General features: G+C 50.3%; 1 protein-coding gene across 9 annotated transcripts in view; it reads left to right on the plus strand.

Moving 5' to 3' along the window:
* EXD3 (exonuclease 3'-5' domain containing 3) overlaps positions 1–25,287 on the plus strand; it is a 282,421-nt gene that overhangs the window by 210,561 nt on the left and 46,573 nt on the right. Inside the window, exon 21 of one of the 9 annotated variants that reach the window (XM_085076511.1) lies at positions 16,322–17,207. The exons of the other annotated variants lie outside the window; for them this stretch is intronic. Within the exon in view, the coding sequence (XP_084932637.1) occupies positions 16,322–16,660 (339 nt within the window). The 3' untranslated portion in view covers positions 16,661–17,207. Of the gene's footprint in view, positions 1–16,321; positions 17,208–25,287 lie in introns of those variants that run through there. 9 annotated transcript variants of the gene reach the window in all.

A 25,287-nucleotide genomic window follows, 5' to 3' on the forward strand; every position in this document is an offset into this window, starting at 1 on the left:
TGTTCAGTCTGGCTGGCAGATGCCCAAGAAACCTTTGTTCAAACACACAAACCAAGAGCCACAAGTAGAAAAGCCTTTTGTCCTTAAACATGAAGACCTCTATGTTTATTTAGAAAGAGTGAAAGTTCTTCCAAACCCAAGCCTAAGCCATGCTTGAGTCTGTGTCTGACTTCCTACCACTCCCCCTTCTCCCTCCAAGGCCCATGTAGTCCCAACCAAGTGGACGTTCACAGAGGATCTTTCCAGGCTCATGGAGCAAAATAAAATATTTTGAGACTTAGGTTTTTCATAAGCCTGTTCCCTGACACTGTTCACAGGAGGAGCCAAGTCCCTGTGCCGAGCAGCCTCCTCCGTGTTGCAACACGCACATGCTTGCCTGTGGATTTGCATGTCTGAGTCCTTACTCACTCCTCAGAGAGCACAGCACTGCCTGGGAACGGGACAGGGACAGGACAGCCTGGGATTTAGGGGAGCAACGTAACTGTGTATCTGCATCTCTGGTTAAAGGGAAGATGTTGTGCCTCCTTTGATGGGAAAATGAGAGTCCAAGCCTTTTCCAGCCTGTGTGCTCATGTTCCTGCCTTGCCATGAATCTCTGTCTCTGTGCACTGGTGCTGGAAGAGCCTCCTGGCTGAAAAAGAGTTCTTGATAGGAGCAGTGAAGAGAGCTGGAAGCTTCCCATGGCAGTGCCAGGGGAATCTGCTGCACTTGAAGCCTCTCTCTCTCTCCTTTCACAGTTGTGTTTGTGGGAGCTGGGGGAGGTCCAGGGCAGCACAGCTGGGCTGAACAGCCTCAGCCAGTTCTCCCTCGGCCTGCCAAGGGTTGGCAGCAGGGATTGAACTTTCCCTCCTGGCTGCGTGCTTGGCTGGCTAGTGCAGCTCAGGCTGCAGTAACCTCTGGTGTCACTCGAACCCTTGGAGGCTCTCAAGCCACTTTCTTGCCACTGGTTAATGATGTCTCTCCATGTCCCTGGAAGATAATCAGGTTCCTGTGGCTGTCGGTAGAAACAGGGAAACTGAAGCCCGTGAAGTTAAAGTGATGGCTCTGGGCCCTATAAGGTGCCAGGGAGGCTGTGTGTGTCTCTTGGTTGCCCTCAGACCAAGTTATTTAGTCAGTGTGTGACCTTCACTGCTTTATGTGAACATCGCCATGACTATGATATATCATCAGGCTCCAGTTATTCCCTGAGCTTGTGTCTGGCTTCTCCTGAAGAATCTGATTCTGTTTTTCTGTCCAACATAGACATAGCCCAAAGGCCCTGGGACTTTGTGAATGGAGGGATTTTGCTGCCTACAAGATGCAGTGTGAGGTTCAAACCGGGAGGAACTATCACTGGGGAGCAGCCTCTGTGCAAGCATCCCAGGTCTGTAAGCTGCTCTGGGGGTTTTGCTTGTATTTATCCATCCAAGAGTTCTTACTGGGATCCCTCAGCATTTTGCAGAGAAGGATGTTGTACTATTCCCATGAAGCACTGAGGGGGCATAGTCACCTGCATCCCACCAGTGTTTAACTCCTCTGCTGCTGGGTGTGAAGTTCTACATTAAATTTACTCCACTTGCCAGGAGTTGCAGGAGCTCAAGACTCTGTGAGACATGTTTGGGGTTTCTTCTTCAATTAAGGTGGTGAAGGGAAATGTATGGAGAGGGAGGGATGTACCCCAGGCATGCATAGAGCTATTACCTGTGTCTGTTAAATTCTCTCCCTGGGGAATATCCATCCAGTGCAGTTTTGACTGTTGCAGGATCACAGAGGAAGCCATACAGGGAGCAGCTGGGATCACTTTGTTCAGAGAGGAGAGGGGGAGTCTGAGGGGAGACCTCACCAGTCTGCAGCTTCAGACCTGTGGGAATGGCTGGAGCTGTGTCAGGGGGAGTTTAGGCTGAATATCAGGGAAAGGTTGTGCCCCCAGAGGGTGCTGGGCACTGCCCAGGCTCCCCAGGGAATGGGCACAGCCTGAGGCTGCCAGAGCTCCAGGAGTGTTTTGACAGCACTGCCAGAGATGCACAGGGTGGGATTGTTGGGGTGTCTGTGCAGGGCCAGGAGTTGGACTGGGTGATCCTTGGGGGTCCTTTCCAGCTCAGGATATTCTGTGATTCTTTGAGTTGTAGTGCAGCCATGCAGAACAGCCAGGATACACAGCCAGTGGTTCATGGACATGGGATTGTTGCTCTGGATGGGCCCTTCCAGCCTACGTGTCTGTGCCCTTAGAGCACTGCAGGAGCTCAGAGATGTGGCAGACACGAGCAGGTCACTGTGCTGTGACAGACCCCAGTGTGAGGCTGAGCAGGGTGTGAGCCAGGCAGCTGCCCACCCATGGGCTGTCTCTGAGCACACCATGGGCAGCTCTGGGTGAGCAGGACATGTCAGGGTGGTCTTTCCTCATGCTCCAAGAGCTCCACTGCCCCAGTATCCTGCACAACCATGGCATGTGGGATCCCCATGCTGGGTGCCCCATGGTGGGGACAAACCCTTAGGAAGGGAGATCTCTCCAGCACTGCATCTCACTGTCCTGCTCTTGGCTGCAGTAGGGGTTTCGAAACTCCCCTGCAGCCCAACCCTGTTTCCCTCACAGTAGTTTCCAAGGGCCATCCAGAGCCTCCCATCAAGGTGTTCCTCAGTTCTGCCATGAGCAGAGGCTGCTGCGTGTGGGGTGGGGGTGGAGAATCAACTTTCTGGTTTCCCTGACTTTGTAAACAGGAGGAAGTAGGAGAGACACGAAATCTCTGATTATCTTCCAAGGGGACTCCCATCCCCTCCAAGGCATGTCTCAACTTCCCAGCCAAGGCTGGAGCCGTTCCAAAACCTGCAATATTTCTCATCCTCTTTTGAAGCACTTTCCTTTGCTTCTCTCTGGTAAAAAGCCTCCTCATGTAGCAAAGCCCCAAGCCTGGTGCACCAGGAGCCTGTGGCTGGAGCACACAGCCAACTGTGGCTCATGTGTCTCTTCCCGCCGGAGGAGAGAGCTGCCCCAGGAAAATTGTTCCAGAGCAGAACTACAGGTTTGGAGTCCTGCTCCCAGGGGATTTGCACCCTCCCTGGGGAGATGCAGGGCATCCACGAGCCAGGGTGTGGGCAGGACCCTCTGGCAGGCTCAGAAAGCCTTTGGTGGTGACCGGGGCACTCTTCCTGCAGCGAGGCAATCTGGCACAGAACTGTTTCGCAGGGCAAGTTCCTAGGGTTTCCCTCCTCCCGCCTACCTCTTTCCGCCAATTTTGTGGATATTTGTGGGTTTGCACTGCAGGCGCTCCGTGCTGCATGGCTTGCACAGCCTCAGCCTGCTTTGGAGAGGGGCTGAAAGGAAAGAACTAAAAATAATAGTGATGGTTATCAAGTTCTGTGGGATTCCAGGAATCTACCCTGATCCCTGGAGCTGCACAGGACTGGCTGGGGTGGACACAAGCACCCACCCAAGCTGCTTCTCTGACAGCCAGGTATGGGATGGGGACTTTGGGCAGGTTTTGAGGCTCACCATTCCCTCTGAGAGGACAGCTCTGCCCACCTGCCAGTTCCAAGGTGGGATTAAACCTCTCCTACAAAGGCTCCCACTCCCCTGGCTCCACACAAACAGGATGGCCATGGCCTTGCAGCCAGGAAGGCTGTGAGTCACCAGCAGCTCCCTCCTGCTGACAGCAAGTCCTCCCAGTTTCCCAAGCTGGTGAGGCATGGCTGGAGGGTCTGTGGGGACAAGGAATGGGCTTCGGGGCCAATGAGTGGGAGCAGAAGATGCTACTGAGGGAGGTCTGGGAGTCCACAAGCAACAGAGAAAGAATCAGTACTAAAAGGGAATATTTGAAATTTTTGTAAAGCAGGCAAGTCTGAAAGTATGGCAAAATCCAACCTTGCTAAGGCTATTGAAGGAAACAGCCAAGGAGGGGTTGCACAACTCTTGGAAACTGTCCAGATGTGTAAATGAAAGGGGAAGCAGGAAAGAAGAAGTCGGGCTGGTATGTGCTGAGGATGAGACAGAGATATAGGATAATCTATGTATAGTTCCAAAAAAAGCAACATGAAAACTTTTCCCTTGCTTTTGGTGGCACTGGGGACACTGGTCAAAGGGGAGAGAGGAGGGTGAAGAGTGACTGGGAATGGGAAGTGCCACAACCAACAAGGAATCAGCAGGCAAGGATCTTTGAGAATGGAAACAGGTAGAAGCAACTAGCTTCTCCTCCAGGACTGAGAAAGGGCTCACACAAACTGAAGTCATGGAAGAAAGGTGTGTAATAAATCTATCAAAGCTTGGGGATTGGGTCATTTTGCTGGAGAACAGCAAACAAGGCCTATGGATTTGGGAGGGAGAAGGTGTTCTTGGCACGTAGGTGTCTGTTAGTCTAAATCTGTGAATATGCAAATCTTCAGAATAAAGATTAAAATAGAGAATAATTAAGTACATGGAAAATAGATGAGATACAGATTTTCTGAAAGTAAATGATGCCAGAGTAGATAAAAAACCTGAACTTCTCAACAAAGCAGACAGGATACATCTAAGTTGTCTGGTCGGCAGTAAAGGAGAATATTAAATCCATTGGGAGAGGAAAGTGCTGGGCTGTGAGGACTGTGCTACATGGGCTTCTCAAAAATTCGCCTTGTTGTTTGACATTTTTAATGGTCTCAGCACAAAACATAGAAATTGCCAATGGAATTTGCTGATTACCTGTAATTGGTAATCATCAAAACAAAGGAGTTGGAGGAAATTGTACACAAAGAACAGGATTCCCTTCAGGGAAAACAAGGAATGTGATGAAGTGAAGGAGTCAATGAATGATGTACAGGGAGATGTGCAGTTGGATTTCTGCTTTGGTGTGGAGACGATGGTCACCCATCATCACCACAAATTCAGAAACACAAAAGTCCCTGGGGCATGAGTCAGCCATGGAGTCCCTGGAATTGAGGGAGGAGAGGAGGGGAAGCAGTGCTGCTGTTCCTGGGTGATGTGTGGCTGCATCGGGAGCCTGTTGTGGGATGATGGTGTAGAAACCAAACATGAGGCAGAGGCCCTGCTTTTGGCTGTGGGATGTTGTGATGTGGGCTCTGTGTCCCTGATGTGCTGAGCATGTTTGTTCTTGAGAGCTGGGGAGGATTCACTCTCCTGTGCGCTGCTGTCCTTTCCATCTTGCAGGATGTGATCTCATGGGATTACCTGACTCACTTTAACTCATTGCTGCTACACCACCTCAGCTCTTCCAGGTGTATCCTGCTGAGCCTGAGAAGTCCTGAGGCTCCTCTGACCAGCCAGGGAGCTACTTCAGTGCTCTGCAACAGCAGAAAAGGGGGAATAGTTCATATTTGCAAGGGGAATGGCTCCTATGGGATCTGAGGTTGAGCCTGGACCAGTACAAGGACGTGAGCAATCACTAGGGAGGGGTTCAGGGAAGGGAGAGCTCCTGAGATGTCCCTCCTTGGCAGCAAGGAGATTTGAGGGTGGCTCTGCTGTACCATGAAGCTGTACCCTGAGCATCAGCGCTCAGGGAGCATCCTGGACAGGTCCCTGGGCTGGAAGGCCCTTTGCTCTGATTTACCCTTCTGTGGTGAGAGTGACCAGTTCTGGCCCCAAGGGAAATGAAGATGCTGTCATACAAGAGACCTTCGAGTGGGGTGCTGTGGAGAGGCTGCAGGGACTACTCCTGCTATTCCCTCAGCAGGGAGGAGAGACTGGAGCTAAGCCAAGTGCATCAGGAGTGAAGCTGCAAAGTGCCATGAGTGAGGCCAGGCTGGAAATAAGAAGAAGGTTCTAAATCACCTAGAAAAGAGTTTTCCACACCATGTCCTGGTGGAAAAAAATTCCACCTCAGTTCCTAGTCAGGACCAGGGAACCAGGCAGTGTGGGTTCAAAGCCCAGCCTGGGTAACACAGGGCTCCTTGTGAGTGTGATCTGTCACCAAGGTGTGCCTGGGCAGAGCATAGGTTTGCAGGATTTCTTTTGCCTTTGCCAGCTATTGAATGGCCACATGCTCCTACTCCCAGGGCTGCACCCTCGAGGTGTCCTGGCTGTGCTCTCCATGCCCATGTCCCTCAGTCCCTGTGCCCTGCTGTACAGTTATCTCTCCTGGCTACAGAGAGTGAGTAATGCTCCAGCCTTAAAAAAATCCCTCCTGGCTGTTAGTTCTGACGTTTGCCAAACTCCTTTGCATCATTTTCTGTGTGCACCCTGTTCCAGCATCCCTACTAGATACTGGCACTGGCAGAGGGTGACAGAAAAAAATGATGGTTTGAGCACAGCCCTTTCTTTTTTTTTTTTAGTAATCCCATGATACCGTATTTTGTGTTGCAACACAAAGGATCACCTGAGGCAGTAGAATGGTGAGAAAATAAGCCTATTAAAATGCTCAAGCTTACTTAACTCTCCGACAACATGAGAGGATAACTAGGCAGTTTTCAGCCAAGTCTGTGAGTCATCTTGTCCTGCACAATTGTCGCTCTCAGCTCATCTGTTTGCTGTAATTGCCGAGGGAGAACCACTCGAGCCAAACACCATCATTCTGCCCAACACCGTGAAGGGCACATAGAATTCCTGGTCAGTGTTTCAGTCACTAAAGCCCAACACCTGAAATTAAATAAAACCTAAACCTCTTGAACAGCTGCAATAGGAACTTATCAAGAAACAAGGCTGATGATTCTTCCGTCTATGTAAAGCTTTTTAAAAAGAAGCATTGATGATTATTTTATGTAAATCAAATGAGCTCTCAGCACTCTCTGGATCATCTCCTATCTCAGGTACTGGCATAAAGCCTCCAGCCTTCTCTTGGAAAACGCTGGGAAAGTGGCCTATTCGTTGCCTGCCACTGTCAAGTGTTTTTTCAGTCTGCTCCTGATTAAGCAGTGTGGTATCAAGGGGATAATTGCTCGTTGGAATTGATCCCAGAAGAAAATCATTCACTTCTTTCTTATCAAGTCCTTTCTTGCCGGGCAAGATACCCACTAGACTTATCTCCCTCTTCAGTGCTGGCCTCTAATTACTATTTAAACAGCTCATTAGAAAACCTTCATTAACGTGTAATAGTTGAAGCTGGAAATAACTGAGGGCTGATGCTCTGGTGAGGCACTGCCACCCACGCGCAGGCTGGGCCAAGGGACTGTCCAGGACATGGCAATCACCAGCCCTAGGACGGCACTGCTCCTGCTGCCAGCCTGCCTGCCCTGCCTGCACCACGGTGTGGCTCCAGCCCTGCTGGAAGCCTCCCAGCAGCTGAGCTCTGTGCTCAGCTCATTTCCATGCTTAGCACAGGATTTCAGCAGCTGGAGGCATTGCAAAGCTGCAATTGCAGCCCGGAGAAAATTGGACACCATGGTGATCCTGTTTTAAAGAGAGGAAAAAAAACCACGCAAAAAAAAAAAAAACACCAAAAAAACCCCAACATGCATGGGAAAAGGTTTTATATTAATTTATTTGCTGGTGAAATGTCCACAAGTGAGAGCCTGAAGTTTTCTTGTGTCCCCAGAGTATGGTCAGCTTTAGCCCAGACACCCACTAACCCTGCCACAGTCCTGGCCAGGCTGGGGCTGATCTCTCTGGCTGTAAAACACCAGGGAAGGAATAGACAGGCAGGCTCCATCCTTCCCTGTGTCCTGGCACCCTCACAGTTTCAGCCCCAGAGGAGTCACTTTTTGGCATTACTCTTTTGCTGAGTTTTTCAGCAGGAAAACCACAAATGTTTAATAAAATGGATTGCCCTTAGCATGCCATGCAGCACCAGGCGAGGGTGCAGGTCTGCCCTCGGGGCTGGCGGCTCAGCTCAGCACAAGTGGGCCCTGTAAATATTTTCTTGACATTTAGGAAGTTAGAGAAGTGTTTATAATTTCTCTGCCAGCTTGACAACCCTAGTGTGAAGAAGGGAGGAGATGTCCAGGACTCCCTTCCCTACCCCTATCTGCTACCCCAGGACTCCCTATCTGCTACCCCAGCAGATAAAGAGTGGATGGTTTGAGCTGGTTTGAGTTAGGAAAGCAAAACACTGCAGCTGGTGTGGGGCTGGGGTGCTCCTCTCTCCCTTCTGCTATTGCAGTTTGGGCTGACAACACTACCTGTGATTTGTTCAGCTCCTGTGCTGAGCTGCACATGGAGCTGCAGATGTGGGGATCTTGCCATGGAAAGCAAGTGTGGCTCAGGGGACACCTTCACACACCTGGGCTGACATCCAGTCAGGCACCTGGCAGTGGAAAAACCATGTCCTCTGGAATGGATTGAAACCCAAAACAGAGCTGAGGTTATTCCTGGTTACCGGCACCATCAGCTTTACAAGCTGTGAGTCCTTGTGTCCCTCATTCCCTCTGCGCTCAGCAACACACTTGGTTTTTGTTTCCACTTCATGAATCATGTGGAGTTACTGAAAACTCTAAAATACAGAACTCTGCCAAGCATGGCAATGTTCCATCTCACTTCCCATCACTTCAGCACCAGTGAGGTGCAACCCACAGGTGGCTGCAGCTGGGTCAGAACTTTGAGAATCGGGGGTTGCAAGAAGCAGCCATCTGCAAGGATGCACCCACAGCCATCCACATAGTCTTGTTCAGGAAGTACAGGATGATTTGTGGTGGCACCTGTGCAGCAGTGGAGTTATTTGAGTTGCACCTCATCTAGTGGAAGGGTGTCACTGCCCACGGCAGGAGGTGGAATGAAAGGATCTTTCAGGTCCCTCCCAACCCAAACCACTCTGTGATTGATGTGAGCTATGGGGCTGTGTCTGCTGGTAGCAACCAGCACGCTCAAAGAACCTCTGTCATGGAAAAACATTGTTATGGAGTGAGGAAGACTGAGACAGCTCTGCAAGTATCTGTTTAAATGCCCTCAGCGGCCTGGGGAGGAGTTTACAAGTTTGGAAGTTTCTGGTTCAGCTTAAATTCTGCATTGAGGGTCCTTTGAGGCAGTGAGAATCTGGATGTGACACTGAAATGCTGTCAGCACCCATTATCACTCACCTGGCTCTTCCGAAAGCTCATTTGAGGGTCACTGGGTCTCTGGTTTGGATCTAGCTATCCCAGCTCATTGTTAGCTCCTGTTTCCACAGCAAAGCTGCCCGGCTCTCCAAGGTTTGTGGGGATGTGGAGATGTGCAGGGCTGTGGGGATGTTGGTGTCCTGGCTGCAGGCTCCACTCAAAATTCAGGAGCTTGTAGCTCATCAGGTGCCAGCTTAGCCAGTACCCTTTCCCATGGTCCCACTGCTGACCACAGGACAGACACATCCTCTGTCTAGTTTGTCCTTTTCAGCCACAGTGCAGCAGGTGTTTTCATGATGGAATTGTGGGGATGGTAGATGTGTTATACTCTCAATTCTGTATCTTTCATTTCTCAGTATTTTATTTCTGATTTAACCAGAGGAATGGCCCATGCTGGGCTGTCAGGAGTGGCAGGGCCCACAGAGAGGGGTATTCCCATGGAGAGGAGAGCTCCTGTCACAGCAGAATGTAGAACATCGCATCCAGGCATCTGTTGGCTTTTTCCCTTCCCCTGCTTTTGTTCATTAGTTTTCCATTATCATTCCTTGTGGTTTCTTTTTCCCTCAGTCTTTGTTTCAGCACCTCCGAAGCAGCCTCAGGCACCATCTGTACAGGGGGTTTCTGTATCTGATTGGCAGATTTGGTACCTGAGAGGATCGATAGCCCTGACATTGCAGTACACATGTGTTGAACAGAGAAGTAGGCAGGTGCAGAAGCTAAAACTGACATCAAATAAGTCAGTAATTAAACAACAAACCTCTGCTTCATGTAGACCCAGTGCTGGAGCAATTCCTTCCTGGCACAGCAAAGGGAGGAAGATCCTGATGGAGCCAGAGAGGTGGGACCTGACTGTTCACAGGGTGTGCCACCAAAAAGCTGAGTGTTACAGGTCCAAGTTCAGTGATGTGAACTCTGTAGCTCCTGCTGGGAAAGCTGAGTTGCAAAATATCCCATGGATGACACGTGCCTGACTGAATAGATGTTGAGGGAAGGACCTTTCCATCCCAGCTGGTCCCTGAGACCTGGTGCTGTTCACATAGGCTAGACTCCTTCCAATGCCTGGAACCCTTTGGGAGGAGGCAGGAGGAAACTGTGTGGGAGGGAAAGCAAGAGAAACAGGTAACTGAGACTTCCTAAAGCTGCAGGGCTGCAGGGAACTGGAAATCATCTCCAGTGCTTTCAAAGCTGCACACTGGACACAGCCATTCATGATCAAAACTCCATTAACTGAGAGTGATGAGGCAGCAAAACCAGCCAGGGTTTTCATGAGATGCTGCCTTTCCCTGGATTTGTATGGAAGCTCATCTGATTAAGCTCGCCTTTGAATAGATCTCTTGTGTTTCTGACACACAAATTTTCTCCCTCCTCCTGTCATAAGAGTTGGTGCTGCTGGACCGTGCTGTCCTTGCAGGAAAACTCATCAAACTGTGGTCCCTGGCAGCAGGAATACATGGGGTCCTCTGTGGGTCTGTGTCCCTGGGTCTGTCAGGTGAGGAACCTCAGTGCATTTATCGGGGTTAGGTGTGCCCTCTCCAGGGAAAGCAGCAACTGGATTAAGAGGAGATCCCACACTCTGGTGCCCAGCAGTCCTATCCCTGGAAGTGTTCCAGGCCAGATTGGACAGGTCTCTGAGCATAATAAAAATACTTTAATAAGAATTATATTTTACAGTCAAAACGTTTTTAGCAGAAAGAATACTTTCACCACTGTCTAAGCAGCAAACCCTAATATCTCTGTTATCAAGCATTACCACTCAGAAGCCCATATAATGTCTGATCAATACCTGGGATGAGGTTCTTTGTCCACATCTGCTACTTAGAGTTTTTCCCTCTTTTGGGCTTGGTAACCTTGTTTCTTGTCTTTACCACCTTGCTGTTGATAGTCAAGTGTAAAGGTATGAAAACAGGTGATGATAGAACCTGGATCAGACTGCAGCACGCGTTCTGAGCTCCAATCCTGCCCTATTTGCTTGGAAATCCCTTTCCAGGTGCATTTTTTCCCAGGGCTTTCCCATATACATATGAATGTGTATAGTCTATTCTATATAATGTGTGTATAATATATGCATATAAATGTATATGTTCTGTATAATAATGTCTTCTATTAACAAAGGGAGCCTAATTGGGTGCCCACAGCAGTGGGAGCTCAGTTCCGCAGCCCTTTTGCTCCTGCTGAACTTTTCCCTGTTATTCTTGGGGAAGCTGAGCAGGGGTCGGGCCCAGGCAGGGAAATGAGGTCCGGGGTGATGGAAAATTCAGACCCCGCAGCCACCTCCTATGCTATAGATATAAATGGAATGGAAAATTATTTCAAATAAAAGTGCACTGCCCTCTGAGAAATGTTCTCACAGAACCGCCTCCGAGAGTGCCTTAACTCTTTATCAGAGCACAGCACTGCGTGCTGGGGGGACCTCGGGGCAGTGGTGACAGCCAGAGGCAGAAACATGCCAGAACTGGGGACATGCCAGAGCCAGGGATGTGCCAGCACGGCTGTGACAGAGCACCATGGCCAAGCAGCCCCTGCTGCTTCCCAAGCACAGCACAGGAGGGAGATTCCCTCTCCTTTCCCTCTCCATCCGTGCCAGTAACTCAGTGAGCTGGCCAGACCCATGTCCCCAGGAAAGCCATGGGGCACAGCTACAGCTCTCTCCACCTCCGCAGGGCAACACAAGGACAGCTTGAGGTGCAGATGTGGCCCCTGCCCCGCCCCTGTCTGCACCCAAATCAGTCTGAATTTTTATCACAGCACCTTAGCTAGGAGTGTGGTGCTGGGCTGGCACAGCAAGGCACAAACAGGGATGTGCCCCAGCCATTCCCTGTCTGTTCCCAGTCCAACACCAGTCCCTCTGCTTTGCTGTGCAAGTGAGAAGGAAGTGTCCATCCTCAGGGACACAAGCAGCTGCCTGGGAGCCCTACTGTCCCAGGGCAGAGTGCACAGACAGCTGTGACAGGAGGACAGGGGTGCAACAGGAGGGTGGGTATCCAGCAGGGCATGAGACACAGGGCAGGCAACACAGCAAACATGGCATGGTGGTGTCCAGGCACTGGCCTGGCCTTCTCCTGTGTCACTTGTCACTGCCAGCACTGTCACCTCCCCACCTGTGAGCGACAAGGCTTCACAAGAGAATGAAATGCTAGGGAGTGGGAAAGCTCATGGAAGGAAGAGGAGCAGGGAGGTGGGGAAGTACCCAAGGCATGGGGAGAGAGGACTCCTGGGAGCAGAGCTGAGCCTCCTGCCACAGGCTGTGAGAGCCAAGGGCCAAATTGCTCCAAGTCATTCCTGGATTCTTCCCATCTCCAAGGCCTTGGTCTCTCCAGCCTCACAGCACCTCCTAAAAGCAGCACCTGTTGGGTGCTGACAAATAGCTTTGTTTGCCACTCAGAACAGCAACACCTGCACAGGTGGGGAGCCTGGCACTTCCAGCCAAGGCTGTGGGCTGGGAGCAAGGGGGAGCACAAGCCAAGAGCTGGTGCACACGTGTGAAATAAAGCAAGGGGGCAGAGATTTTAGGTGCTTTTTAAGGAAACAAACTGGAAACAGCCACTTAAGGACTTCATCAAAGACAGAATGCAAAAATCTAATGGGCCTTTTGTCCAAAGCCTTGTGGCAAAGTACTGAATCCTAAATTAATCCCCAGAAAAAAAAAAACTGATTTGGTTAATCACAAGTCAATTTGTAAGAGCCTAGAAGATAACACTGGGAAACAAACCAGGCACTGTAGACTGGTCCAGGAGGAGCCCCACACTCCAGTCCCATGGCCATTGTCCTGTGCATCAACGGGACTTGTTGGATACTTAGATATGCACTTCAGTAGATGTGGTGACATGTGCCCTGTGCATGGGTGCAAATCATTCAACTGTGGAAGAGAAACTGCTGGAGAAACATCCACTAAAACCCTTCCAGCTCTCATTTCTCTCAAGACAAAAAAAAAAGTGCTCCTTAACTAGGACCAGTTTTTTGATCTTATTTCAGCTCTGAAGAGAACAGATGTCAGGCATGAGCTGCTAGGTTTGTGAATATCTTCCACCCTAAATTCATGAAGGACTCCCCAGGCTGGAAAGAGCATCATGTCCTGAAACCACATGGGCTTGGGGTTGTTTGCATTGCTGTTGTTAGTCATTGCACCAAGGACTTGGGAAGATACTTAATGAACTGATTTGCTGAAGGTATTAATGTTGAAAAGGAAAATTGATTTCAGTAAGCACAGAGGCAATCTGAGTGCCCATAACAGCTTCTCTCCACCTGTCCAACATAGCTCTGAAAATGCAGAGGCTAATAGAACAAGGCCAGGTTGGATGGCACTTGGAGCAAGGTGTCCCTGCCTATGGCAGCGATGAGCCAACCCAAATGATTCTTGGAATTCTAGGATTCTATGACAGGCAGAGGCTCCTGCCACGGACTGGAGAGACTCCTCTCTCCCCACACAGGAGCTGGAGCAGTGACCTGCACAGCATAGGGAGGGATGAATGGCTTGGGTTGTGCTTCCATCAGAGCCAGTGAACCTGGATATGGCAGAGGAGCTCCTGGGCTGGGGCTGAGCTCTGCTCCTCAGCACCCCGAGCAGTGTCAGAACTGGGAGGAAAATTCAGTGCCTGGAAATGATGTTATTGATGGGGAATTAATCATTGTGGAGGTCAGAGCAGGGTGAATCTGGAGCAGATTGGGGACTTTTTCACTTGCACACACTGCTCCACTCTCATAGAGTCCATGGGGACATGGCAGCTTAGCCTCCTGGTAGGTGGCACCATCAGCTTTTCTTCCCTGCAGTGATCCTTATGGGAAAGTGGTTGTTTTTCTCACCCTCAAAGGGTGCCATCCTCAGGCCTCGATGTCACAGCTGATGCTGCTGGGTGCAGGTGCAGTGAGAGACTGTGCCAGCCCAGGGGTGGCTCTCTGGCTTTGCCAGGGAGAGCTGATACAGTATTTAACCCACTCTCTGCTGGGTTCAAGGCATAACACAAAAAGATAAATTGGAAATTTTACTTGGGAATACCAGGCAGTGGTTGGGCTTAGCACGCTGCAGGCTCCCACCCATGTGCTTAATGAAATTAACACCACAGTGAGAAAAAAATGCTGTTACCAGTGTGACTGCCAGGAGGTTTTAACACTCTGCTTAGCTGTCTGTGCTTTGGAGTAAAGCCTGGCACAACTGCCTATACTGGCTGATCCAGGGAATTGTCCATCCTGGAAGGTGAAGATCATTGGGATGGTGGTGGGATCTGCCTCCCCACATAAGGGAACCTGTAGGGGACCTGCCTGCCTTGTCTGCTCAGTGGCCAGAGCCAGACTGTGGGTGGCCAGATCTCAGGCTCCTGTCCCAGCCCAGGGTGGGGGTGATTTGAGCAGGTACCTCCCCAGAGCCCAGTTTCCCCAGGGAGTGCTCTGTCCTCTGCATGGGGCCTTTGGAGAGCCCCAGACAGAGCAGACAGTGCCTGCAGAGCACCCCAGGATTCCTCTGTGGCTGTCAGAAGGAGATGCTCCCTACAAGCTGTGTCCCCAGGAGCCATGTCTCCAGGAGCCTTGTGTGTCCCCCAAGAGCCGTGTCCCCTCAGGCACAGGCAGCCACACTGCCGCCACTGGGCTCATGAGCAATGTTGGGAGCATGTTTTTTCCCAGGCAGATTACACAGCCTTTTTAGCTTCATCCCCCCACTACACCCCCCTTCCTCTGTTATTCTGGTGCCTTTCCCCAAGGGAAACCAAGTTAGTTCAAACACTGTTCCCACCAGAAAGGCAAAAGCTCCCCCCGCCCCCCCTTTTTCCTTCCTCTTTTGGGTTCAGGGTAATGTGTCCCATGACAAAACAAGCACAGATCCCTGCACAGAGGGCTTTGCCTTTCTCCTTAAAGGGAGAGTCTTTCTCCAGGGCCCTAGGGGTACCTCTCCCCAGGTGCCTTTTGGATGGTCAAGCTGGACTCTCTTTGCCTTTGGTGAAAGCCAGATGCAGGAGGCAATGTTAGTGGGTGAAAATAGGGTAATGTGGAGTGAGGAGCAGTGATGTGGCCAAGAGAACCGGGGGGAGTCTTGTGGCTGAGCTTCAGCCATACCCACTGGAGATGTCTCCATGCTTGAAAAGATGGAGAGTGACATTTTACAGAGATAGTGATAGGACAAGGGGGAATTATTTTAAGCAAAAAGAGGAGAGATTTACATCAGATATTAAAAGGAAACTCTTCCCTGCCTGGAAGAGTTCAAGGGCAGGTTGGATAGGGTTTGGAGCAACCTAGTATAGTTTAGTCTAGTAGAAGGTGTCCCTCCCCATGGCAGAGGGTGGAACAAGATGGGCTTGAAGATCCCTTCCAACCCAAACAGTTCCACGATTTTCTGTGAGAGTGAATTGTTCAGGCTCCTCTGCTGCCCACAGGGAGACAAGGTCCCTCCTGGGCTTCTAAATCCAATGTCCAAGACAGAGCAGGAGCTCTAAACATTTCTCTCCACTGGCTGTAGGAATGATGGGTGAGGACTTACCCTTCCTTCCCCACTCAGAGCAAAATGCAACAGGCTCACAGGCAGGAAAAGACACTTCAATCCAAACCACCAGCCTGCTTCCATCAGCAGAAGCATCTGGGCAGGTGGCCCAGGTATAAATGTTTATTTGGAAGTGGCTGATCTTGGCCTCTGGATGGACACCTCAGGTTGTCCTCCACAGCAGCAGGAATACTGGCCTGTACCTGCTGCAGGAACCATACATCTGGGCTTTTCTCACTCCTTTGGGAAGGCAGATTTATAGTCTTTCAGTAACTGATCCATAAAACCTTCTTCCCACTCTGTGAGTGGTCATCACTTCCTTGCCCACCACATCAGAGAAAATTTAAGTACTTTTGGTGCATGTGACTGCTTCATCCTCCTGGCCTGCTTAGAGCTGAGCATCTTCTCCCTGCAGAGTCATGGCACAGGCTGGCATCACACTCATTCAGTGTATCACTGACACCAGTCACACCACTGGGCCTCCACAGAAGGACCCAAAACATCCTGACATACATTTTTCCTTGTAAATGCTGTTTTCAGGAGTCCCTCCACCCTTTGTTTTCTTTTAAGAATTTTAACAAATGGGATTTTAATGCCCCTCTCTTAGTCAAGAGGCTGTGAGTGCCTGTGTTTCCTGCATAGCTGATAAATGGGTGGTGGGGGCCTGAGGACAGAGGTTTGTTTCCTATTTCTTAACTCAGTAATTTTGCATGGTGAGACCTTGGCAGCTTCTGCCTGGAACATGCGCCTGCAGTAAAGGAAAAGTCTGAAAGGGAAAAAAGAAAAAAAATTAAGGAAAACCCACAGGGAGATAATTGCTCATGGTGAGAAAGGCAATTTAAAATGGTAATTTAGATTTGCAGTTTTAAAACAAGAAAAACCATTTTTGTTCAAGGATCAAATCGGATTATTATTTTCCTTCAGATGTTCCCAATGACTGCAGAACTTGGAAAGAGTGGGACAGAAACAGCCACTTTCTACCATGGTCATCGAGTCTCACATCCAGAAAACCTCCCTGCTGGGAATCTTACCTGCAGCCCCAGGAGCCAAGCAGAGCTGGGCAGCAACGCTGGTGCTGAATGTCAGAGGCTCCACTGTGAGTCCCTCACTGCCAGAAGGACATTGAGGGGCTGCAGCAAGTCCAGAGAAGGGAACAGAGCTGGGGAAGGGTCTGGAGCAGCAGGAGCAGCTGAGGGAGCTGGAGGGCTCAGCCTGGAGAAAAGGAAGCTCAGGGGGACCTTCTGGCTCTGCACAACTCCCTGATAGGAGGGGGCAGCCAGGTGGGGTCAGGCTGTGCTCCCAGGGAACAGGAGAAGAGGAAGTGGCCTCAAGTTGTGCCAGGGAAGATTTAGGTTGGCTATTAGGCAAATTTTCTTCATGGAAGGCGTTGAAAGCATTGGAATGGCCTGCCCAGGGCAGTGGTGGGGTCACCATCCCCAGAAGTGTTCAAAAACTGTGTGCATGGGTTGATGGTTGGGCTTGATGAGCTTAGACCAAGGACCTAACAAGTCCCTGATTCTATGATTTCCTTCTCATTCTGTGCCCAATATGATGTTTCTGCCCTCAGAGGTACATTCCCAACTGGTGTGCAATGACTAATGACTTCCAGGTCCCAAAGGTGTGGATGTGGGAGTGAGAATCATGGAACAGAGGCAATACAGCTCTGGCATAGGATCTGCAACTGCCTGGCTGATCCGTCAGGAATGCCATGATGGAGGGGACGTTCCAAGTGTAGTCAGCATGGGAAAATATTTTATCAAAGAAACTTGAAATAAAAAAATAAAATTAAAATCTAAACATGAGCGCTTGACACAGTGCCACATCAGGGCTATTTTTAATTTCCTTCCTGATTGCTCCACTTGTTTTCATCATTGTCAGCTCTTTGAATGATGGAATTAGTCACCATCCATGAGAGGAAGTGCATGGTTTGAAATGAGCATCATCTGACCTCCCCTAAGGGACAGAAGAGCCATGGTGTGCTGATGCCCAGGCATCTGCCACCAGCCGTGGGTGACCTGGTGGCACTAGGACTGCATGTCTGACTGGAGTGTTTGGGATGGGTTGGGATGTGGTGGTGCCCTGGCTCTGCTGTAAGAGCTCAAAGTGCCGGGTCAGACACACTTTTATGTCTCTCTTTGGGGAAGGTGGTTCCCATGGAATCACCAGCATAAAAGAATCCCAGACTGGCTTGGGTTGACCTTAAAGCTCATCCCATCCCCTGCCATGGGCAGGGACACCTTCCACTATACCAGCTTGCTCCAAGCCCCATCCAACCTGGCCTTGAGCACTTCCAGGAATTTCAGAAAGAGGCAATCAGACTGGTGCTCGCTTCCCACTGCTCAATATTTTAATTCCGATCACTTCTAGTTGTGCACTTAATGGAGAAGCCCTTGCTGAAAGCCTGACACAGTTATGGGCTTGGCATCCCTGCTGAGGTCAGGTGTGGAGAGGAGGGAAAGCTGAGCCCTGGCCTTGGCCTTGGCAAGTGTCTGAGCACCAGATCCTCGTTGAGCATGGAGTCCCAAAATCATGAGCTCTCCTGCTCTCCAGTGCCATAGCACACAAAGGGACCTTGTACCTCCAGGTGACATGGAGGAGCCCCATAGCCCCACTTGCTCTGTGTGCTTTGAAACTCCCAGTTGCATGGTATGTTTTCTTTCTGGTTCAAATCCTAAAATATCCTGAGCTGGAAGAGACCCATAAGGATCCTCGAGTCCAACTCCTGGCCCTGCACAGACACCCCAACAATCTCACCCTGGCCTGAGAGCATTGTCCAAATGCTCCTTGAATCCTCATTATTTGTTTTCTCAGAGTCTTTAGCTCAGGGCAGTACTAATTTCTTGACTTTCCAGTTGCATGGTTATGGCTGTGCTCAGTGATTCCTTGATAAAAATTGAGTGGCATTTGGTTGATGTCATAGCTGGAAAATATTCATCAGTCTAACTGGAGAAGTCTCCTTTTCCTTGATCCACACAGGAGGATCCCTGCAGTCATCCCTGTGACAGCACAGCTCAGTTATGGAGCACTTTTCATTTTGCAGACTTTAGCTCATCTATTTCATAATCCTTTGGGCTGAGCTCCTGAAGCTAACGGGAGTTAGTGAAAAGCCTAAGGAGTAGCATGTGGGCGAATGCTTTTGGAGCTGGACTTGAATAATTCCTTTTCATTAGAGAGCAGCATTGTATCACTTGGGAATGTCTCTCCAGGAAAATCTTTATATATTCAAAAAGTTACGTTGTATTAACCTCTCTGTCTGTTTCCAATATACTTTAGCAGCTGATTAACAGTGATCCCATTGAATTGAAAAACTCAATTACACACCTGAGTATGCAGCCATGACACTGACAGGACTCATAGCCCATTTTCTTCAGTTTTGCTCTGGGGGTATCAAGTCCAGGCAGGATGAATGGGATCACCGGATGCTATGGCACTGGTCACTTTCCATGGCTTTATGCATCATTTAGTGGTTTTAATGGAATATTTGTGATGGGGTTTGGATGTTGCTGTCCCATTAGGAGATTGAGTGATGGGGAAATTCACCTGGTCCAGGACATGAAGCTGTGTTCCTGCATGGAGACAGTGGCCACCCCTGGCAGAGCACCCCCTCCTGCCTCCCCCTTGGCCTACCCAGCCCACAGGTTCCAGAGCCCTCTGAAAAAATTGCTCATTTGGCTTTGGCTTGTTTAAAAATAAAATCTCCTGTACAAACTTGAGACTATTTGTTTTCACTGAAGTCTGGAGTTTCCCACAGTGGGCTGTTATGTTTGGGGACTGTTGGAGCCAACATCTATTTTTTTCCTAAGCATAGGAGCCTTTCTTACCAGGATCATTAGGATAATAATCATGACAGACATTTTCTAATTAGTCGTTAATCATGGGCTGGCCTTTCTGACACGGTCTGGGAACTGATGCTCCTGCCAAACCCTTTCTGCTCCCTCAGCTGTGGTCCCCATGGCTCAGCCATGTCCCAGGAGGGATTCCAGGATGCTCCATGTGCACAATGGAGTCATGACTTGGCACCTGCCTGGAGAGCGGGGGGAAAAGGAGAGGAAGGATTTCGAGGGTGTTTTAAGTCTTGGAGATCTCAAGAGCCTGGTGGGTGAGGATGAAATGCCCACGTTGGGACATGAAACCTTGCCCAGGCTGGGCATCCCCAGCACAGTGAGGAGCATCCCCCAGGCATCCCACTGGGTGCATCAGTCTGGTTCCTGCCCAAGCTCCTGCTGGGGCTGCACTCAGAGGGCTCTGACTTACCAGGTGTTCTCATTTCCTGCACTGTGGTGGGAGATGGTCAAGGCTTGTTAGGGGACAATCCTGTATGCTGGCTCTGCTTTGGGCCCAGCAGCTCCGAGGTGCTTCCAACAGAGATCCAAGCACAGAGCGAGCAGGAGGGACAACATCCACCCCAGCCCTGCACTCAGCAGCCTCCCAGTGAAGAGCCACAGTAGGAGCCATCCATCTCTCTCTGCTTTTCTTCCTCCCCAGCTCTGCCCTGGCCTTTGTGAGTGTGTGCAGCCATGGCAGCACAGGGTACTCGCAGCCCCGTTCCCACACTCATAATCGCTGGGTCACGGGAGACACAAAGGAGGTGCCACCACTGGGAGCCAGAGTGGGGGCAGCAGGGGCGGCCAAGCAAAGCTGCCTCTGCTGCTGCTGCCTCATTTCGTTCTCACTGAGGATGACCTGCAGTTTTCTCCCTTTAATCCTGTTCTCTTCTCCTTGCCTGGGTCAGGGTGCTTTCTTGTCATCTCCCTCCTTCTCTGGTGGCTCCATCCCAGTCACTGTCGATAAATCCCAGATCCACCTGAGATGTCTCTGTCACCCACACCCTGCATCTCACTGGTGGGCAGGGGCCAAGCCACAGCTGCAGGAAGGTGGAGATGCTGCCAGTGACACCATACTCGGCCCTTGCCTGATTATACAAGAGGTGAAAGAGAAGTTGCTCCAAGGTGGATCAAGCCAAGGCCAGGTCCTGCATCCTAGTGAATTTCCAATTGGGATCTGAAATCAGCAGGGCTTCTTTGCCAGGTGGGAGAAGATATAGGGCTGAAATCTCATGTCCTCGCAGGTCCCACAGCAATACTTCACTCCTGGGTTTGTTCATGAGGCTGGGGATCTGGCAGAGCCCTCAACCTTGCCCAGGCAGTGTGGTCCCTGCCAGGCCCTGCCATGAAGCACCCTTGGCACTGGGAACTGGAGATGGGCAACTGCCCTTCACACGGACATCACCACTGCCAGGCTGAGCACAGCATCACGAGGGGCTTTACTCAGTGTCTAAATAGACATCCAGGGTCTGATTAGTCCTAATTCATGAGACACTTTGCTCTAACACTGAAGCACCAAGGTGTCCTCTATTAAAATGTCTGATGCAGTCAGTTGCAGCCCACACTGCAGCGATGACGTGAAGTGCTCAGCAGTCACCAAACTAAAGGGAGTCAATAGTTGTGTTTTTATTGGCAATCCAAGAGTAGCATCCTTATTTTCAGGCTTTGTAGGGAGCTTAAGGGCTGAAGGATAGGTGAAGCCTGCAAATGGCAGAGCTGTCCCTTTTCCTAGCTGTTTTTTGGAAGTGCAGCTGCAGCTCAAAAGCTGTGAGTCCCTTTCATCTAGAATTTCAATATTTCTAGTCCTAATACGGTGTCCCTTCCAACTCAAAGTGTTTTATGATTCTATGTTCCTGATAATGAACTAAGCCTCCTGGTACCATCCAGGTGCTCGGGAGCTCAGCAGTGCTCACAGAGCAGCAGCACACAGCCCTCTCTACTGACCTGAATCATGTGGTGTCAGGGATGAGTAGGAAAAAAAATGAGGCTGTGGCAGGAGAAGCGGCTTGGGATGGGAGATAAGGTCTTCCTATTTCCCACAACACCCTGGGTTTCTTATCTTCAGTACTGCAAATGAAACCCAGGGAGCCAGCGAGGCTGATTCCCACAATGTAGTGAAGACTCATCAGAGTTTATTTTCCAGTAGCTCCCGTCTCTGTCAGAGGGTGCCTGGGCCTGCCCTTACTTGGCAGGCAGAGCTCTGTGTGTCCCCTCTGTTACCCACAGGCTGGTTTCCGTGGGTCTTCACAGTCCCCAGCTCTGAAGGGCCAGGGATGTTGCAGAGTCCCACCACTCTGATCCACAAAAGCTTCTTGGCCACCACCAGGGAGGGAAATGCAGTCGTGCCATGTGCACAGGGTGGGAGCCACGCACTGAACCACCCTGGCAGAACCCCCATCCCACCTCTGCCAGCCTTGGCACTCAGGAGCCCCATCCTCAGACTAGCAATTCTTGCAGTTTTCCAGAGCAAATCTTGGAAGTTTGCAATATCTGCTCGTCATTTTATGGAGTTCAGTGAGGTTTGAAAATGTGGGATCCATAATTTATCAACTGGATTAAAATAGGGCAACTTATTTTATAGAATCACAGACTGGTTTGGGCTGGAAGGGACCTTTAAAAGCTTATCTTGTTCCACCCCTGCCATGGGGTATTTTTGCACCAGCCTTTCCAATACAAGGGGTGCTTCTCCTCCACATTACCCTGTTTGCATTATCTGTTTCTAGAGACACATATGATTTATGATTCTACCATCTCTCTTGAAAATAATGCGGAAAATGTAGGTGCTGTTGGTCTGGATGAATTTAATCAAGTAGGACAGCTGGCTGTTGAAGTCACATCTCCCACTTTCCAGGAGGAGTCAGAGATGTGGATAAAAAAATTCAAGGTTGCCCAATATGCCATCAAGAACAAAAGAGCATCTCAGCAGAGGTTTAGCGTGGGCTGGATCTGACAGCAGGCATGGAGCAGGACTGGGACAAACTCTGGGAATTTTTAAGCCAGAGGGAATTTCACAGCAGGAGGAGGTGAAGTGGTGGGACAGGGGCTCCACAGCAAAGCTTTTAAGTACAACATCGAAAGCTTTAAGTAGTTGTACAGGCTTTTAAGGTGTCTGACCTTTGACTTGTCAGGGGAAAAAGCAGGGAAGAGATTCCTTTTGCTGCTGGAATAAGTCCAGTTTGGCAGCTCGCGCCCAATTAGCAGCAAAAGCCACTAACAACGCAGCATGTGCAGCTCCGGCCTCCGACTCTTCTCACAGACCTTGTGAACTCTGGGATTGTTTTCTTTTCAGCCACCCTTTGCCAGCAAAATCCACACACTGGATAGTCTGTCCCAGGAGAAATCAGCTCTGCTGGAGCCTGAACCATTTCGAGGGAAAAGTGGTACTTTCTGAGTGCTGGGGGGACTTGTTCTAAAAATCCCCTTCCCTCCACATTAAATCACTGTCTCTATTGTATAAAAAGTGTAAAAATTCTTAATAGATATAGCTATTAGTTCATTATATGTATATACATTGTATATAAATGTGTGTATTTATATTTATATATATTAGATCCCACTGTAATGTGCTGAGGCTGTGGAATTTTCCTGGAGACTTTGGTAGTGCTCATGCTTAAGTAAAACAAACCAAATGACAACTCGACCCTGGAAATGAGGTTTTGCTTCACTGAGCAGCCAAGGAGATGAGGAGTGAGGGGTCGGTTTTGCAGGAGCTTGACTGCAGCACTCCCAGCCCCTGGAGCAGCACATGCCTGGCTGTTCACCTCTTCTTGGCAATGGGCCCCTGGCACCATTGCTGAGTCACTGGGAGCCCCAAGCCTTAGGAAAATATCAGAATTCTCCCTGGAAGTCTCCCCATGGCTCTGCCAAGGGCTGGGCTGATGCCATAAGCTCCCGGGAAGGTCCCTGTCCATGAATGAATATCCGCTTGGGGCCAAGGGCTGGGCCAAAGTATGACCCGGCTGGGGGCAGCTCCTGACACAACTGCTCGGGATTTTGCCTTTCCCACAAGCAATTACATCTTCCCATAGCCCCTTTCTGGGTGATTAATGACCCTGCTGATGGATTTGCGACACTGCTTCTTCCTGGGGCTGCTCCTGGGCAGAGCATCTCCCTCTCCCCAACCTTCCCAGAGATGCTCCCAGTTGGCACTTCCTGTGAGAGGGACGGATGTTCAGCTGTGACTTTGACAATTCCTGCTCCTTCCTCTTCATTGCTGTGTAACAGCCAAAGGCCCTGTCACTCCCAGGGACCCCAATTCCCCCCTCTTTCCCTTGTGTGGCACTCCCCTTCCTCATGGCATTGGGTGCGAAGCTGGGCCCTGCACAGCTCATGTCCGAGCTCAGTGACATGAGTGTGCTGGGTCTCACCAGGAACTGAACACCTGTGTCAGCACAGCTCGGGGTGGGCAGGGCCTGGTGAGTGCAGAGGGGCTGCAGAGAGGAGCCAAGGGTCTGTCCCTTGGTGGCCACCCAAGTGCTGTGGCGGTGCAGAAGTCCCCACTGCCAAGGAGCTGGAGGGACCCTAGGGAGCCATGGCCTGGGAGGGGATTCGGGGGTTGTCCTGGCAGTGGGGAAGTGCTGGAAGCTGCCTGGGGAAGGGGATCTCTTGGAAAAAGCATCTGCAGGGATGTTTTCCCTGTGGAAACAGATGAGCTGCTTTCCCTGAAAAAGGGCTCTGACACAGGGAGTTGCTGCCCTGTGATCCCTCTGGGGCTTTGGGCTCTGCTGGGGTTGTACATGAATTTCTCAGAGCCCTGACTTTCACCAGACTTGTTCCTCCTTTTCTGCTCCTTTTCTGAATGATTTGTCCCTTAAAAATAACGGTCACTCTAGCAGTCTTGCCTTCCAGCTTGCAATGCCCAGGGCACAGAACTCCGGGACAGGCGTTGGGAAGAAGGGCAGAATCAGGATTTATTAAAAACCCTAGAAAGCAATTTCACTAAAGCTTTAAAACAGCAAGGCAGCTAAAAGCAGATAAATCTACTAATTATTTGCTCATTAAAAAAGCCCTCCAATAAATTCTTTTAAGGTGAACCCATAAATCTCTCCAACAACATTAAGGCCAGTTGTCTTCAATTCTTATCTCCCCCCAGGGAAGCCTTTTATGGGCCTACAAACAGTGTTTTTAGGATCTGTATCGCTGATATAACCAACGTTTGATGAGATCATCCAACAAAAGTGACCCCTGTTCCCCATGGCAGCAGGAAGCAGCAGGTCCTCCCCGGGAGAACGGATGAAGCTCCAGAACTGGCAGGACTGGCAGCTGTTGCCCTGTGACTCCAGGAGCCACTGTCAGGCTTTCTGGGGTATTGAAAGGATGGTGAAACTTGTCCACAGCTGCTACAAATGCCATTTCCTGGCACTGGAAGCATTTGATCACAAGATTAGCTTGTTTGCAGTGGTCTGGGCTCCTGCACTGGGTGTACGACAGGCTGGATGGGGCTTGGAGCAACCTGGTCTGGTGAAAGCTGTCCCTGCCCATGGCAGAGGGTGGCACGAGATTTAGGTCCCTTCCTAACCTAAACCAGTTTCTGATTCTGTGATTTTCACATGAAGGGCTCGGAATAGGACATGCTATGGCCATGCTGGGGGGACTGGATGGGGCCCAGATGGAAGGGCTGTTCCACACAGACCTTCAGTTCTGTGTGTACAAATTAAAACTTTGAGGAAACTCATCCCCCAGCCACCTATTACGGGCATTTCCCCACAGGCAAACCCCCACTGAAACCCCAAAATTATGCAAGAGCTATTTTAGCACTCAAGCTGCTAGTGCAGGGCTGCTCACTGCCATGGTATTAGATGCTGCCTTCTGCTTCCACCATCATGGCATCCTTCTTCCCTTCCTGCAATCACATCCAGCCCACCTGAGCCCTGGCACTGCTTGCTCCCATCCCAGGGAGCAGAAGCTGGCAGGGGGATGCTGGCAGCAGCATTTCGTGGCTGCACCCTGCTGCTCTCTGCAGTGCCAGCTTTGCCTGCAGTGCTGCATTCACAGCCCGTTTTCCAGCCAGCACCTGCATCACCAGCATTCAGCTTCATCTGCTGAGCCTGACTCCCCTGGCTGTCC

Source organism: Lichenostomus cassidix, chromosome 17 (genome assembly GCF_008360975.1).
Source record: "Lichenostomus cassidix isolate B80296 chromosome 17, HeHo_3.0, whole genome shotgun sequence".
Classification (NCBI taxonomy): Eukaryota; Metazoa; Chordata; class Aves; order Passeriformes; family Meliphagidae; genus Lichenostomus; species Lichenostomus cassidix.